Source organism: Lycorma delicatula, chromosome 2, assembly GCF_047948215.1.
Source record: "Lycorma delicatula isolate Av1 chromosome 2, ASM4794821v1, whole genome shotgun sequence".
Lineage (NCBI taxonomy): Eukaryota > Metazoa > Arthropoda > Insecta > Hemiptera > Fulgoridae > Lycorma > Lycorma delicatula.
Genome location: NC_134456.1, coordinates 12,830,551 through 12,844,370, shown reverse-complemented (window position 1 = coordinate 12,844,370; position 13,820 = coordinate 12,830,551). Strand labels below are relative to the sequence as shown.

Here is a 13,820-nt window from a genome sequence, read left to right as displayed (position 1 = left end):
GCACTCACCAAACCCATACTAAATACAATGCAACAACTACAATACTACAACACTACCCAATACCTCATAATACTTGGCGTTACTTTACATGACAATATACAATGTACCAAAACAATACTATATCTTAATTAAACATATCTACTCTGCTATATTGTAAAAAAAATGATAATATATAATCTATATTATATATCTTGTATGGTACTGTATCACGTAGTGACGTGATACAGTACCATACAAGATACTCTACACACAGCAAAACAATAGCAATAGCATCCTGATACATCATGATAGGGAACTCGCTGGTACATCCTGACGCATAAGATTTTACTTGAAACAAGGCAATATAGATCGACCTAGCACACTTTTCTTTTAGTGAACTTTCTTTTCCGCCTTTTGTTTCAATATGGTATGCACCAGTTTGACCACTTTTTCCCAGCCTTTCTTGCTCCTTGCCATGTGCTCGACCACAATGCCCGGTGTGATATTAACCGATAGTCTGTTTTTCTCAACTTCCCACCTGTCACACTCGAACCAGGTATGTTCTATAGTATCTTCGGCGCAGTATCTGCAGATCACTGATGCCCTGCATTTGAATCTTTTCAGGTAGCTGCCAAAGTCACCTTGGCCATATAGTAATTGGGTAGGATGGAAATTGACTTCCCCGTGTCTCCACCCCAGTCAATACTTCACTGCAGGAATCAGACGCCAAGTTCAACTTCTCTTCTCGCTTGTCTCCCATCTCATCTGCCAGCTGTCCATGATTCTATCTCTCGCTTCCACCTTCAACATCCCATCAAAGCAGAGACCCCAATCTCATTTTAAAAAAATAAGTTTTCAACCTTATTATTATGATATTTCAAACGGTTTAAGAAGTAATATCACATAATTTTATAGTTATTTTTGTTAGACTGAAATTTAAAAAAAGTTCTACCCCAAATGGCTTTTCACATCTATTGTGTGAAGGGGTGGGCAGATTTTAATTTTCTTTTCACCAAAATTCATTATCTTTTTCAGGTTGTCAGTTAATGTAAATGTTTCAATTGACAAAATGTCAATGGAACCAACTAAAAATCTTATTTTTAATTTAACTAAAAATCTTATTTTTAGTTGGGATAGGTGTAGTAGAGAGGGTGGCTTCCAGCCCTTTAAAAATAATTTTAAAAAGGTTCATCCCAAGAATGGTGTATACGCCTGCAAACAGAAATACGATTGGACTGATAGCTGTTGAATAATAAATATGGTAACTTTTCAAATGATCACCCAGTATATTATCCACAACACCAAAATTCAAAAATCATGTGGACACCATATGACTTCCTTGTATGCCTATTAAATTACATATACACATTTTTATAAAATGGAAAGTACATAAAATTTTATTTCATTAATAATTTCTGATATTTTTTCATTATTTTTTTTTTTTGTATTATTGAATTATTATTTATTGTCAAATTTTTTTTACAATCATAGGTTAATAATTATTAATAAATCAATACATTTAAATTAAAAAAAAAGGAGATAAAGTTGGATTTGAACCGATGTGCCTTTCCCTTGTAAGATGCAAATATTTCTTTAATTAAAATTTTATTTGATTTTACCTCTGGAACTAATGAAAATAAGTACCACTTATGATATATTGTTGGAAAGCTCTCAATAAGGGCTTATTACTGCAGTTAAGAAAAACTCCAAAATCCAATTTTTGGGGGATTTTGGGCCTTTTTGAACACTTTTAGTCCAGTGAATTGCAATCAAAAGGGGAGGTGCACAACTAGATGTTACAACAGTCCTAAATCCAAAATTTCAACATCCTACGGCTAATCGTTTTTGAGTTATGTGAGATATATAAGACATACAGATGTCATGCCAAAACCAGTCAAAATGGATTCAGGGATGATGAAAATGGATATTTCCATTGAATTCTAAAATCCAAATTTTCACGATCATAACATTTCCTTTTAGAAGGAAGTAAAAAAAAAAAAAATTAATAAAAAATAATTTATTTTGTTGCAGTAAACGGACAAAACTGGGACGAGGAAAAAAGAGTGACTTAAAATGTATGTTGAAGTACGTAATTGATAAACTGAAAGAATTTGATCCAAGATTGAGTGATGATGAAATTCCTGGTACTGAATTTGATTATGAAACTTATCTTCAATTAAGCAGGCAAAGCCAACTGAAAAGGGAAACCTCTGTTGAAACAGAGAAAACTAGTCATGAAGCTGAAAATAGAATTAAATCTAACAATCATCTCAATGCAGAGTTTTGGCCAAGAAGTGTGTCATTTAAATATTGCAAATCTCTTGTACTAAGTTAAAATTAAGGACTTTGTAGCTATAAATAAACCGCTGTCAGATTATTTTCATAAAAACTGAATTTTTTAATGTTGCTGCTGGGTAATCCCTAAGGGTTTCTAATACTTTCTGCATCGTGGAAAGGGAACTGTGAGAAAGACCAATTTCAATGCAGTTATTTTAATTAATTGTTGGCCTTAATGAATGCAGCTGCATTTGTAAACACTAATAAACTGAAAATTGATTTGAGTAACTCTGCTTAATTAGAGAAAAATATAGAAAGTAAGTAATTAATGAAATAGGTTCTGTTTTGTTGAATATGTATTTTTTAAATAGAAGACTTCCATTCACATTTCATTTAGCATAGAAAATATACAAATTTTTTTCTTTGTATCAAGCAAGAAATACCAGTATATAGAAGAAATTGAAATGTGAAGAAAAAATATTTAACCCTTACACTTGTTATTCAACGATAACTTGTGGTGTGAAATAGTATTTAATTCAACTTTTAGCCCACTGCCATTAAATTGTTGTCCCTTCGTTGCTTTACTTCTAGTTTTTTGTTAACAAAAAGATTACTATGCTGTGATGAGATGGGCTGTCAAATATTGCACTGTACTAACATTCAATTATTCATAGTTATGTTGTTTTTGATTTCATAGTTTGATGTTTTCATTCTTAATTTGCATGGAGTTATATTCCTTTTTTGTTCTTTAGAATAAAAACAAATTGAGTTGTCTTATTTTAATTGTGGTAAATATAAATTTAAGATTCTGTTAATTTAGTTTTATACTTGGGAAATTGGTGTAATTTTTATCGTTTATATTTATTGTTGAAAAGTTTGTGTAACAATTTTTTGTTTGCTTTTTTTTAATTACTTAATTTTTTACATTCTGTTTTTAACGTAATTTTAAAAGTAACAAATAAAGAAAATAGCTAACATTTATATAAAGATTACCATTAACTGTTGTGTAGAATAGAAATATTGCAACGACCATGCAATTACATAAAACTAACATATCTGTTACTTTGTACATCAGCTAGTAAAACACTGCAACATTAAAGTTTTCATTCTCTTGCAAAAATGATTGTGTATTGTCCAGACTGGTGCAAAATATTTATTTATTTACCAGGTATTATTACATTATCCAATACACACTTGTAAATATCTTCAATTACACATACGTAAGCCTCACTGGAACTCATAGGAGATTTATAAAACCTGTGCATGAACCCAAAATAGAACTAAGAATAAAAATCATAATGATCATAACGTAAAAATATTATACAGACTTCAGTTCATATCAGAAGTCCATATAACTGAAACTTAACATAAAATGAACTTAATAAAAAATACTTCTTATCTAATTTGTGACAAATATAAGAGAAAATTTTTGTTATGTATTCTATTTTCTTATTAATAGCCACCTTTGCAGTTTTAAATTTAAGTATGTATTAACTTGTATGTTTCAAGTTGTTTGGTAAGCTATTAAACAACATTTATCACAAGTTATTCTTCATTTATCATGACAAATGATTATTTTCCAGTATTAAATAATTGGTCTAAATTGGCTTATTCAGAATAAACATACTGGTTTCTTTTTTACTAATTTTTAAGAATAAAATTTTCTGACTGAAATATTTCTTATTTGGAATCAGCTAATTACAGAAAAATGTTGATAGGAAACTCCCTAATTGGCGAATAATGTGAGAAAAGATTACTTGTTACACAATTAATTGGGTGAGCATTCTTTAAAAAAAATTTTGTTTGTTTTATAAGGGTATTGAGTAAGATGAAAAAGTAATCAAAATGTTTTTCTATAGTTTTTTAAAAATGTATCTTCTAGTAAGTAAAATGAAAGTAGTAACAAAGTGGAATTGGATTCTAACAAGAAAATATTACAGAGTAAAATAAGACCATCCTCAAGTTTTACAATTATTATTAAACAAGTTAATTATTAAATAACAAACTAACTTGTTAGCAAAGAAATAGTATGGGTTTTATAATAATGAAACTCATTTTATCAGTTTTATGGAAAACATTTTATTGTATGTAATTCTGTAATTAGATAATTTGAATAAATAAATGGTCAAAAGAGAAACAAAAAAAAAAACATGAACAATTACATTTTAAATATTATATCAAAATAATAATATTAATTATTATTTATGCCATTTAATGAAAGAAATTTATCTTACATTATAAAGAAATGTTCTTGATAAGTATTGTTTATTTTAAATATAATAAAATTTCACAGAAGGAAAATTTAATTAAATATTTTAATAAAAAAATATATTAAAAAAAAAATTAAATATATTCTAACATTGATATTTTCCCATGTAATTAACACTTTTAAGTGTTATCATGTTGTTAAACAAATTGAGTTACCTGATACACGGAACATATACATTCCAAATATATATGATTTTGTATGTATGTGTGTATGCAGGAGTATTTTGCATTGCACATTATAAATAAATGAACTGAAAAAAATCACCAAAATTTATTTAAACATTTATTTTGTAGAATTCTTTAGCTTTAATAGTACACAGCAATATCATTTTCTAGTAATACAAGTAATATAAATTTATTTTTTAGAGAATGAATGATATAATAAAATTGAAATAAATTAAAACAGAAATAAAACAAATTCCTTTTACTGCAATTGAGTTTGGCCAAGGCTGTCACTGAATTGATAGTTTATCTAACTCCCTATTATTGCCCATCCCAAACATCATCATGCACTGATAAAATAAAGTTAATATTAATTTCATTTATTAATATTAAACTAATTTTTGCCAATACAAGTGCAGTCAAAAAAGTAATGCGACTGATTTTTGCAGGGAAATTTAAAGCATGCAAAGTGGTAGTCCTGCATGCAAACATGTACCCAGATTTGTCATCTACTTCCAATTTCAATTTGATTGTTATAAGTCATTGAGTGACAGTGACTGATCACATAAAATGTGTTGGCTAATAACCTACCATGGGAAAAAATATCAATCAACGTTACGCAATTCAGTCTTTTGTTTGTTTGAAAAAAATCAGCTTTTGAACATACAAAATGTTATTTTCACTCATTGAAAAGTGTGTCATGTGCAACATGTTTTTGTTGGTATGGTACATTTTTGTTCGAGTGACAGAGCGTGAAGGACATGATGAGAGTGAATGAACCAAAAAGTCATGATCCAAAGACCCGAAGACCCAATGATACTTGGTGAAGACACCAAATGTCATCATTTGAGATAATAATAGTTTATTTATAGTAGTTTATCGAAACGATGCAACAATGCATCATGTTGTGCAGCATCTGGGGGAACTGATACATATCTCAGAAATAGTACATACAATATTCTAAACGAGCAGATGCAATATGAAACATGACTCATCGGGTTCCACGGCTCTTAACACCTGACCAATTGGAATACTGCATATTCATCTGCAAAAGATTGTTGGTTTACTACAAGAAGGAAGAAACATGGTTTTTGCATAATGTGGTAACTGTTGATGACATTTGGATGTTTCTTATGACCCAGAGATTAAATAACACAGCTCCCAAATGGAAGTCAAGTTCACCGCTTTCAAAAAAAGCAAAAGCTGCACGCACATCGGTAAAGTCATGATAATGACCTTTTTTGATCATGGGGAATCATTTACTTACAGGGACAACTGTAAATATTCTCTGGTACACCAATTTGCTGAAAGATAATGCTGATTCACTTCAGTAAAAAACACCAGGAAAAAATTGAAGAACTTCTGTTGAATCATGACTATTGATGCCCCCATGTCACTTAGATAATCTCCAAATTTTTAAATTGGAAAAATTAATGCGATTCCTCACCCACCTTACAGCCCAGATCTACTAACTCCATGCAACTTCCAGCTGTTCCCGGAGGTGAAGAGGAACCTGAAAAAGTAAAAATTTGAGGTGAATCTAAACGTTGTAAAAGCCGTGGAGGAAAAATGCAAAGTTCTTTCAAATGACATCCTAGATTTTGTATTTGAAAAGTGGATCAAGCACTGGAAAGTGTGTTGCACTTTTGGACAGAAAATCTCTTTTGAAAAGGACACAATTTAGATTCAGAATAAATCTTTTTCAAACTACAACTGTTGGAAAAATGAAATTATTTTAACCTTTCAAATAATATAAAATAAAATTTCATTTGTATTTCGAAACAAAAGTTTTACAATAAAAAAAAAAGTTAAGTAATGTGGCAGAAAAAAAAAGAAATGGAAAAAAGTTATTTTAAATCCTTTCTAATCTTCCGGACCTTACAGCTACCCAAAAAATGAAAATCCCCTATTCCCCAGCATAGTACATGTAAATCATGTTTAACTTCCCCTTTCCTATCCAGCCAAAAACTAAGTGGTAATAAAGTTCCTTTAGCCTTAAAAATACATTTAATTGAATTTCTTTTGTTAATCATTTATATAATCCCTTGCCTATCCATCAATAATCATCATTGAATATAATATAAGTTGTAACCTATTATTATATAATATAATATAATATAATATGAGTTGTAACCTATTAGCCCTAACCCTCAATTTCATGTGTAACACCTCCTTAATTTACAAATGAATTTATCACCCCTCTTTTACCAAATCTTCCTTTGCTTTATAGGATCTAACTGTTTAACAGTACGAATAAATTCAATCATTCCATTTACCAGTTATTACACTCATTATTTATTGTGACAATTTATGTTATGATTAGTAAAGAATATTTGAAATATACCCCTTACATTTAAAGCTAGATAACATTTATACCACTTTTCAGATATTTTCATAATTTGGTGTTTTTCAGTAAACTTAACAATTTTTTGATAAATATCTCCAGAACTCATCAAAATCTTCATTCCCTAAGTAAACCCAAATCTGCATGACATAACAGTAGAGTTATTCTACAAATGGTGTTAAAAACTTGCTATTTAGTTGAAAAGGACACTTCAATTAAACTACTAATACTGCATTTTGTTACCATAACACATTAAAGTGGGTCCATAGTAATAAGGAGGGTGTTAATATTTATATTTTTTAACATCTATTATTTCTCCCCTGTATCTCTATTTTTCATTTTTTCCTAACTTTTCTCCTCGCCTGAAAACAGTAATTTTGAATTTAGACATACTTAACTACAAAATCTACCATTTACATTATATTTTAATTGTCCATCGTATTTCGAAATGCTATTCAGATCTAATGATCTGGTCACACTGTCAGATCTAATTCATGATATTGTGCACATATAAAATAGTATTATTATTCATTTTGTAGGGAATTTTGAAATAAAATTCCTCCCCAATCTTATTGCAAATATTGTTAACAAACAAGGAAAACAATTTTCATGTGGTAAGCTTGATGAAAGATCATATAATCAACCTTTTTCCAAATGTTGAAATTACTGTTCAAATTTTCTTGACCTTGATATAAAAAAATTATTCTGCAGAATGTTCATCTTTTCAATTAAAATGAATTAAGACTGCTGAAAGAGCAACAATGCAGCAAGAATGTTTAGATTTGTTGAGCCTTCTATGCTTTGAATCAGATATGCTGTGACAAATTGTTTGATGATATAATTGAAAAGTTTAGGAAAGGAAAATGTATAAAAGTGATGTTTTAGAAAAGTTATATTTAGCTTGAATTTTAGTTATGTTGATTATAAATAAAATCTTATTTTAAAAAGCTAAATTAAATTTTAATTTTTTCCTGAATTTGTAACGATATGCCTTTTGCTGTGAAATGCCTAGAACATCACCATCTTAATCTGCCACTCATTAATTTACATATTTGGTAAAACAAAAATAATGTGTAATGTATATTCACATTATAGCAAATGATATAATGAAGCATAGTATAACAATAAAGTATTACAAATTTGTACATGTGTACCAATATTTTCTTAGAATTAAAAAATTATTGGATAAATGATTTTTTACCAATTTTTAGGTTCCAGACACACACAGCCGGTTTAAATCAAATCATTTATAGAGTTGTTCTTTAATAATAAATACACATATGTCATTTATATTAACATTTAACACATCAGAATGCAATGCCAGTCTGACCGTGGAAGGAAAGCAGAGGTTGAAGTTCGGGAAAAATATAATACAAAGAAATAAAAACGACTGTTTCTGACAGGACCAACCTACAAAAATGCAACAACAAATCACTTGAACTACTGGCAACCGACTTTGGCAGTTTTCTTCTTTATCCACCAAATCTCTTAGAAAACAGTAGGCGGCACTCACCTTTATGCATGTCTTGATAAATGTATCAACTGTTTCAGTATAAGCAAATCAAGTTGATGTGATCAACTTTGATCGCATCAGCCAAAACAGTTGTTTGTTAATGGCCTTAAATTGAAATTGTGACTGTTGAAGTATTATAGTCAAAAAACGTAATTATAAATTGATCAATAAAGCTTGACCATTAAACAGAAAACGTATTTTTATAATGATTCGCTGAAAAAACTACATTCTGTAAAATCTTGTTCTTGCAAAGTTAAATTTGAAAAAAAGATTGAATTTTATTCTGGTATTTCATTTATTAAAATCAGCAAACTTATTTCAGATATCATAAATTAAGGGAAAATGTTTTACAGCTGTTTATAGATAAAAGAGCTGTTTTTCATAATGAATGTAATATTAAGTTAGATTGATTTATTAAAAGGCTAGTTTTTCTGGCATGCTCTGGTGGGTGGCGGAATGGGATTATTAAGTGTCCAAAACTGATTACCTCTTCATCCCAAGAACTAAAATCTACTTTACTGCCCAGTGTGGACAATCTGTATCATCGATTTTCTGTTATTGGTTATTTTTTAAGCTACTGCTTCTGATTAATTTTGGAGTTAATAATTAGTATTTTTGATGTCATACACTTAGTAAAAAAAAAGAACATTCTTAAAGAAAAGATGATATTTAACAATATTAGAAAAAGAATTTCCTTAAAAGAAAAACTACACATAATTCAGTCAGAGTACTTTGTAATGGATTCTAAATAGAACTATAAAAATGAATTGGAGATTAATAAATATTAAATAGCAATAGAAAACATGAATTTATAAGGTGAATTAAAAACATCAGTATTAATAGCAAAAAAAAAGTATTAGCAGTCCCTTTTTTTAAATTAAAATGAATATGAAAATTAAATGAAATCACAAAAGATGCTTAGAAGAAACAGTTTTCCAGTTGTATCGTGGTTAATTTGAGTAATTTGGTTTTAGTTCATTATTTTATGAAGAAAAACAATCTCGTAAGTAAAAAAATAAATTATTAATATACATTTTGCATATATATCAATTAAACAAATATATATATATATATATATATTAAAAAAGTATAAATAATAATACGTACAAGTAATAAATATGTAATAATATAACAAGTATACACCTGACCACGAGACATGTACTAACAAATTGGGATTTTCCGCTAGTGATCGGTATATTCTGGTGCCTGTTATCTTAGCACATTATTACTTATTGTTGTACGGAATGACATAACTTGGGACTACTGGTGTTTTATGTGCTAAGCTAAAGGGGATGGACAGACAGACAGACACACATACAAAACCCTTCAATAGGGTAGGATGTATTTTTAATTAGGAAACTCATTTCAATAATTTTATTAAATACAATTATTTTTAATCTTAATAAATTGTTGTATTGATTGAAAAGTGTATAAATCAAGAGTTTTTAAATTACAATTTTTTTTTTTTTTATTTAACTATGGTTTTTCATTTAGTTATGATATTAAAATTTTAACTTCATCTAATTTTGATTAGGTAATTTAAACTAATGAAATAAAAGGAATTTTTTATTGATATTAGAGATGATTAGGAAAAATAAATAAAAAATGATCACATCTGTTTATTTATTAAAAATTTTTAAAAATAAATTTTAAGAAAATTTATTCTACAAAATGAAGAAAAATGTTGAATGTTCATGAAAAAAATTTAGTTTTCTCTCAATTCTTATGGTAAGTATTGATTTAAGAAAAATTTTTTTAAATATGTAATGATCTTGAAGCCCCATATATTCCTGCATCAGAACTTTTGTAATAATATGAATATTATGCTGATCTCTGTGGCAGAGTGGTAGCAACTCCTACCTTTCATATAAAGGTTCCAGGTTCAAATCCTGCTTAGGCATGACTATTTCACACGCTACAAAATTCATTATCGTGCATTATTAACTGTCTTAGAACATCAGCCTGTTGTTGTTGAATAAGTAAATAAATAATTTCATTTAATCTTTCTACTGATAAATTTTGGAATATAAAGAGGTATGCTGTGACCTTTTAATCACTTACATACTTATATCTGTGCCTTTTAATGCAAGTGGTGATATTTCTAATTGAGTTAAAGCTGTACGAATTGATTAAATTAAGTTGTGTTTTATTAATTAGAAAATGAAGATGAAATGTGGATGAAAGTTAATACATGAAATAGTTGTAGCCCGAAATGTTTCTTGAATATAACTCTAACTCTTGGAATATCTGTAATTCAAACATATTGTACATTGATTAAGAATTGTCACTGCTCCAGCAAGCTGATATTAACGGAAGATTGATCATCTGTATGCATTAACTGTCTGGCATGTATAAAAACTTTCTTGTACTGAATTTTTTTTTCACATCTCAAATTAGTTTAACAAATACTTAAAAAAAAAGGAAACTATTATTTTCCTTCAGTATTTTTACGACAGAATTAAATTATGTAAATTTAATCAAAATAAATCCTTCTTGATTTTTGTTTTTAATTGTTATGAAGTGAGTTAAGTTTCATACTTACTTATCAATAATGACTTGACTGTTATACAATAATTTTTTTTTTACTCAGGAAAATCAGAATGTTTTGCAGAAGATTGTAAACAAATCTTTTATGTGGACATAGTGTCGCCAGTAATTTTATTAGCTACATGCTCACATGTCAGACACTTAAATACTTATTAACGGTTCAGTCAGTCTGAATCCTACATGAAATTGGTTTTATTTATCGTAATTTTTATATTCAATCATGCGTGTGTGTACATTTATTTGTTTTTAATTTGTGTCTGCAATTTGAATTATTCTGTTTGTGTACATAATTGTAAGTGTTATTAATTACACATAGGGTTAAACATGTAAGCCTCTTAAAAAAAAATTAAAAAAGCTCAAATAGCACACAGAAACTAATGAAATATGAACTTAAATATTTATAAAACTTTGAAAGAAAATCCTGAATTGATGACCAGCAGAGTTTACTTCTTAAATGTAATTTTAATAACTCATAAACAGGAACTCTCGTGTGCTGCTTATATTCTTTTTCATTGTTGCTATCTTTTTTTTTTTTTTTGCTTTACACTACTGTTACTTTCAATGCTCATTCACTATTGATTGATACAAACCAACATCTCAATTGTATCATAACACTGTCAATTGAAATGTTTACGACAAAACAATACATACAACAATATTACATTATCATAACATCATTGTTTTCTCCAACCAGTTTTCCAGCTATTGCCGGGTCTAGTGTGTGTGTATAGGCAAATGTATTTACTGCTATTGGCTTGCCAGGCCTGTAGTGTAAGTGCAGGTAATGTACTGGTAAACATGTAGTCTAGAACACACCCAAGTCGACCACTCCTGAGACATGTAGTCAATTATCGTAACATAACACATCAAAAACGAAAGTAATGAAATGTAGATGAACCACTGAATATAAAAGTAGGAAGAGAAAAGATTACAGAAGTAGAGGAATTTTGTTACTTGGGAAGTAGAATTACTAAAGATGGTCAAAGCAGGAGCGATATAAAATGCCAAATAGCACAGGCTATTCAGCACAGGCCTTCATTAAGAAATATAATTTGTTTACATCAAAAATTAATTTAAATGTCAGGACTTTTTGAAAGTATATGTTTAGAGTGTAGCTTTATATGGAAGTAAAACTTGGACTATCAGAATACCTGAGAAGAAAAGATTAGAAGCTTTTGAAATGTAGTGCTACAGGAAAATGTTAAAAATCAGATGGGTGGATAAAGTGACAAATGAAGAGATGTTGCGGTAAACCGATGAAGAAAGAAGCATTTGGAAAAATAGTTAAAAGAAGAGATAGGACTTTTAGGCCACATATTAAGGCATCCTGGAATAGTCGCTTTAATATTGGAGGGAAAGGTAGATGGGAAAAATTGTGCAGGCAGGCAATTTTTGGAATATGTAAAACAAATTGTTAGGGATGTAGGATGTAGGGGGTTTACCAAAATGAAACGACTGGCACTAGATAGGGAATCTTGGAGGGCTGCATCAAACCAGTCAAATGACTGACGAGAAAAAAAAGCACACCAATGTAATGAAGAACAAAACATAATGAACTTTAAGAATGTTACCAAAAAATACAAACAAACATCAGTTCCTACTTTTCATTTAACATTAACTTTCTTACTCTTTTAAATGACATTTTACTGAAAGGCTTGGAGAGTACATCACCCACTTGAACGTACTACTGTACCATGTTAGATAAAATACTTTTATTATACGTTGCTCAATTTTCTCTTGAATGAAATTATATTTAATGTCAATGTGCTAAACTCTCTAGGCTGCTTGCAATATTTACTAATTATATAGCTGATAAAACTGTCTTCAAATAAAAGTACATCTAAATCACTTGAATCCATCACATCTAATTTAATTAATATATTTTGAAACCAACAAGCCTCACTGACACATAAATTGAAGGCTTCATATTCTGCTTCAATGGAAGACAGAGTGACACAAAACTGTTTCTTTGAACATCAAGACGCAGTAAAATTAAAGATGTTAAAACAACGTTCACTGGTGGACATTCTATTATTGGTGTCACCACCCCAATCAGCACCTTTGATAATATAGAACTTTTACTATAAACTAATGTCAGATCAAGAGTTCCTTTAATGTAACGTAACACTCTTTTTAGAATATTAATAAATCATTACTAGCACAACTTTGATATCTGCTTAGAATATTAATACTTGCACATTATTTTGGTCTGCCGCCTAACATCGTATACACAATACAACCAACAAATTACTTTTTGACACTTATTTTCTATCTCAGTATTTTGTGGTTTTTCTCTCAGCAAATAATTATTATCCACTAGAGTAGAGGTATTATCCACTGCCTCTCCTCCAGTGGAGTAACAAGTAAAATCAATTATATTGAAACATTTTAGTACATTTTCTAGATAATTACTGTAATTCAAAGTTATCACACCACCTTTTAAACTTTTTTTTACAGTAATACCAAATAATAGGAAATTTGACCCAAATCTTTCATTATAAACTTACTCGTCATTTCATTCTTAAAAACATTAATTTCTTGCTTAGTTAAACCCATAATAATTAAGTCATCAATATAAATAAGTACATAGATTTTTAAAATATTACATAATCTGAAAAACAAACAATTGATATTTGACCTTACAAAATTTTAAGATATCATGAATTAATATGATGCTTCTTCATATATTGTTGATTCTTCCGTGTTCCTCACACTAACAAAGACAGTCTC

The 13,820-nt window shown here is 28.9% G+C and overlaps 1 protein-coding gene across 2 annotated transcripts in view; it reads left to right on the top strand.

The window, feature by feature from the left end:
- The window catches only part of LOC142320471 (transient receptor potential cation channel subfamily A member 1-like), a 45,675-nt gene extending 39,320 nt beyond the window's left edge, over positions 1-6,355 (top strand). The window contains exons 5-6 of one of the 2 annotated variants that reach the window (XM_075358288.1): positions 2,011-2,573; positions 5,136-6,355. In XM_075358288.1, the coding sequence (XP_075214403.1) occupies positions 2,011-2,314 (304 nt within the window). In that variant the 3' untranslated portion in view covers positions 2,315-2,573; positions 5,136-6,355. Of the gene's footprint in view, positions 1-2,010; positions 3,651-5,135 lie in introns of those variants that run through there. The other variant, XM_075358287.1, reaches the window with a different exon arrangement.
- Positions 6,356-13,820: the final 7,465 nt, after the last annotated feature.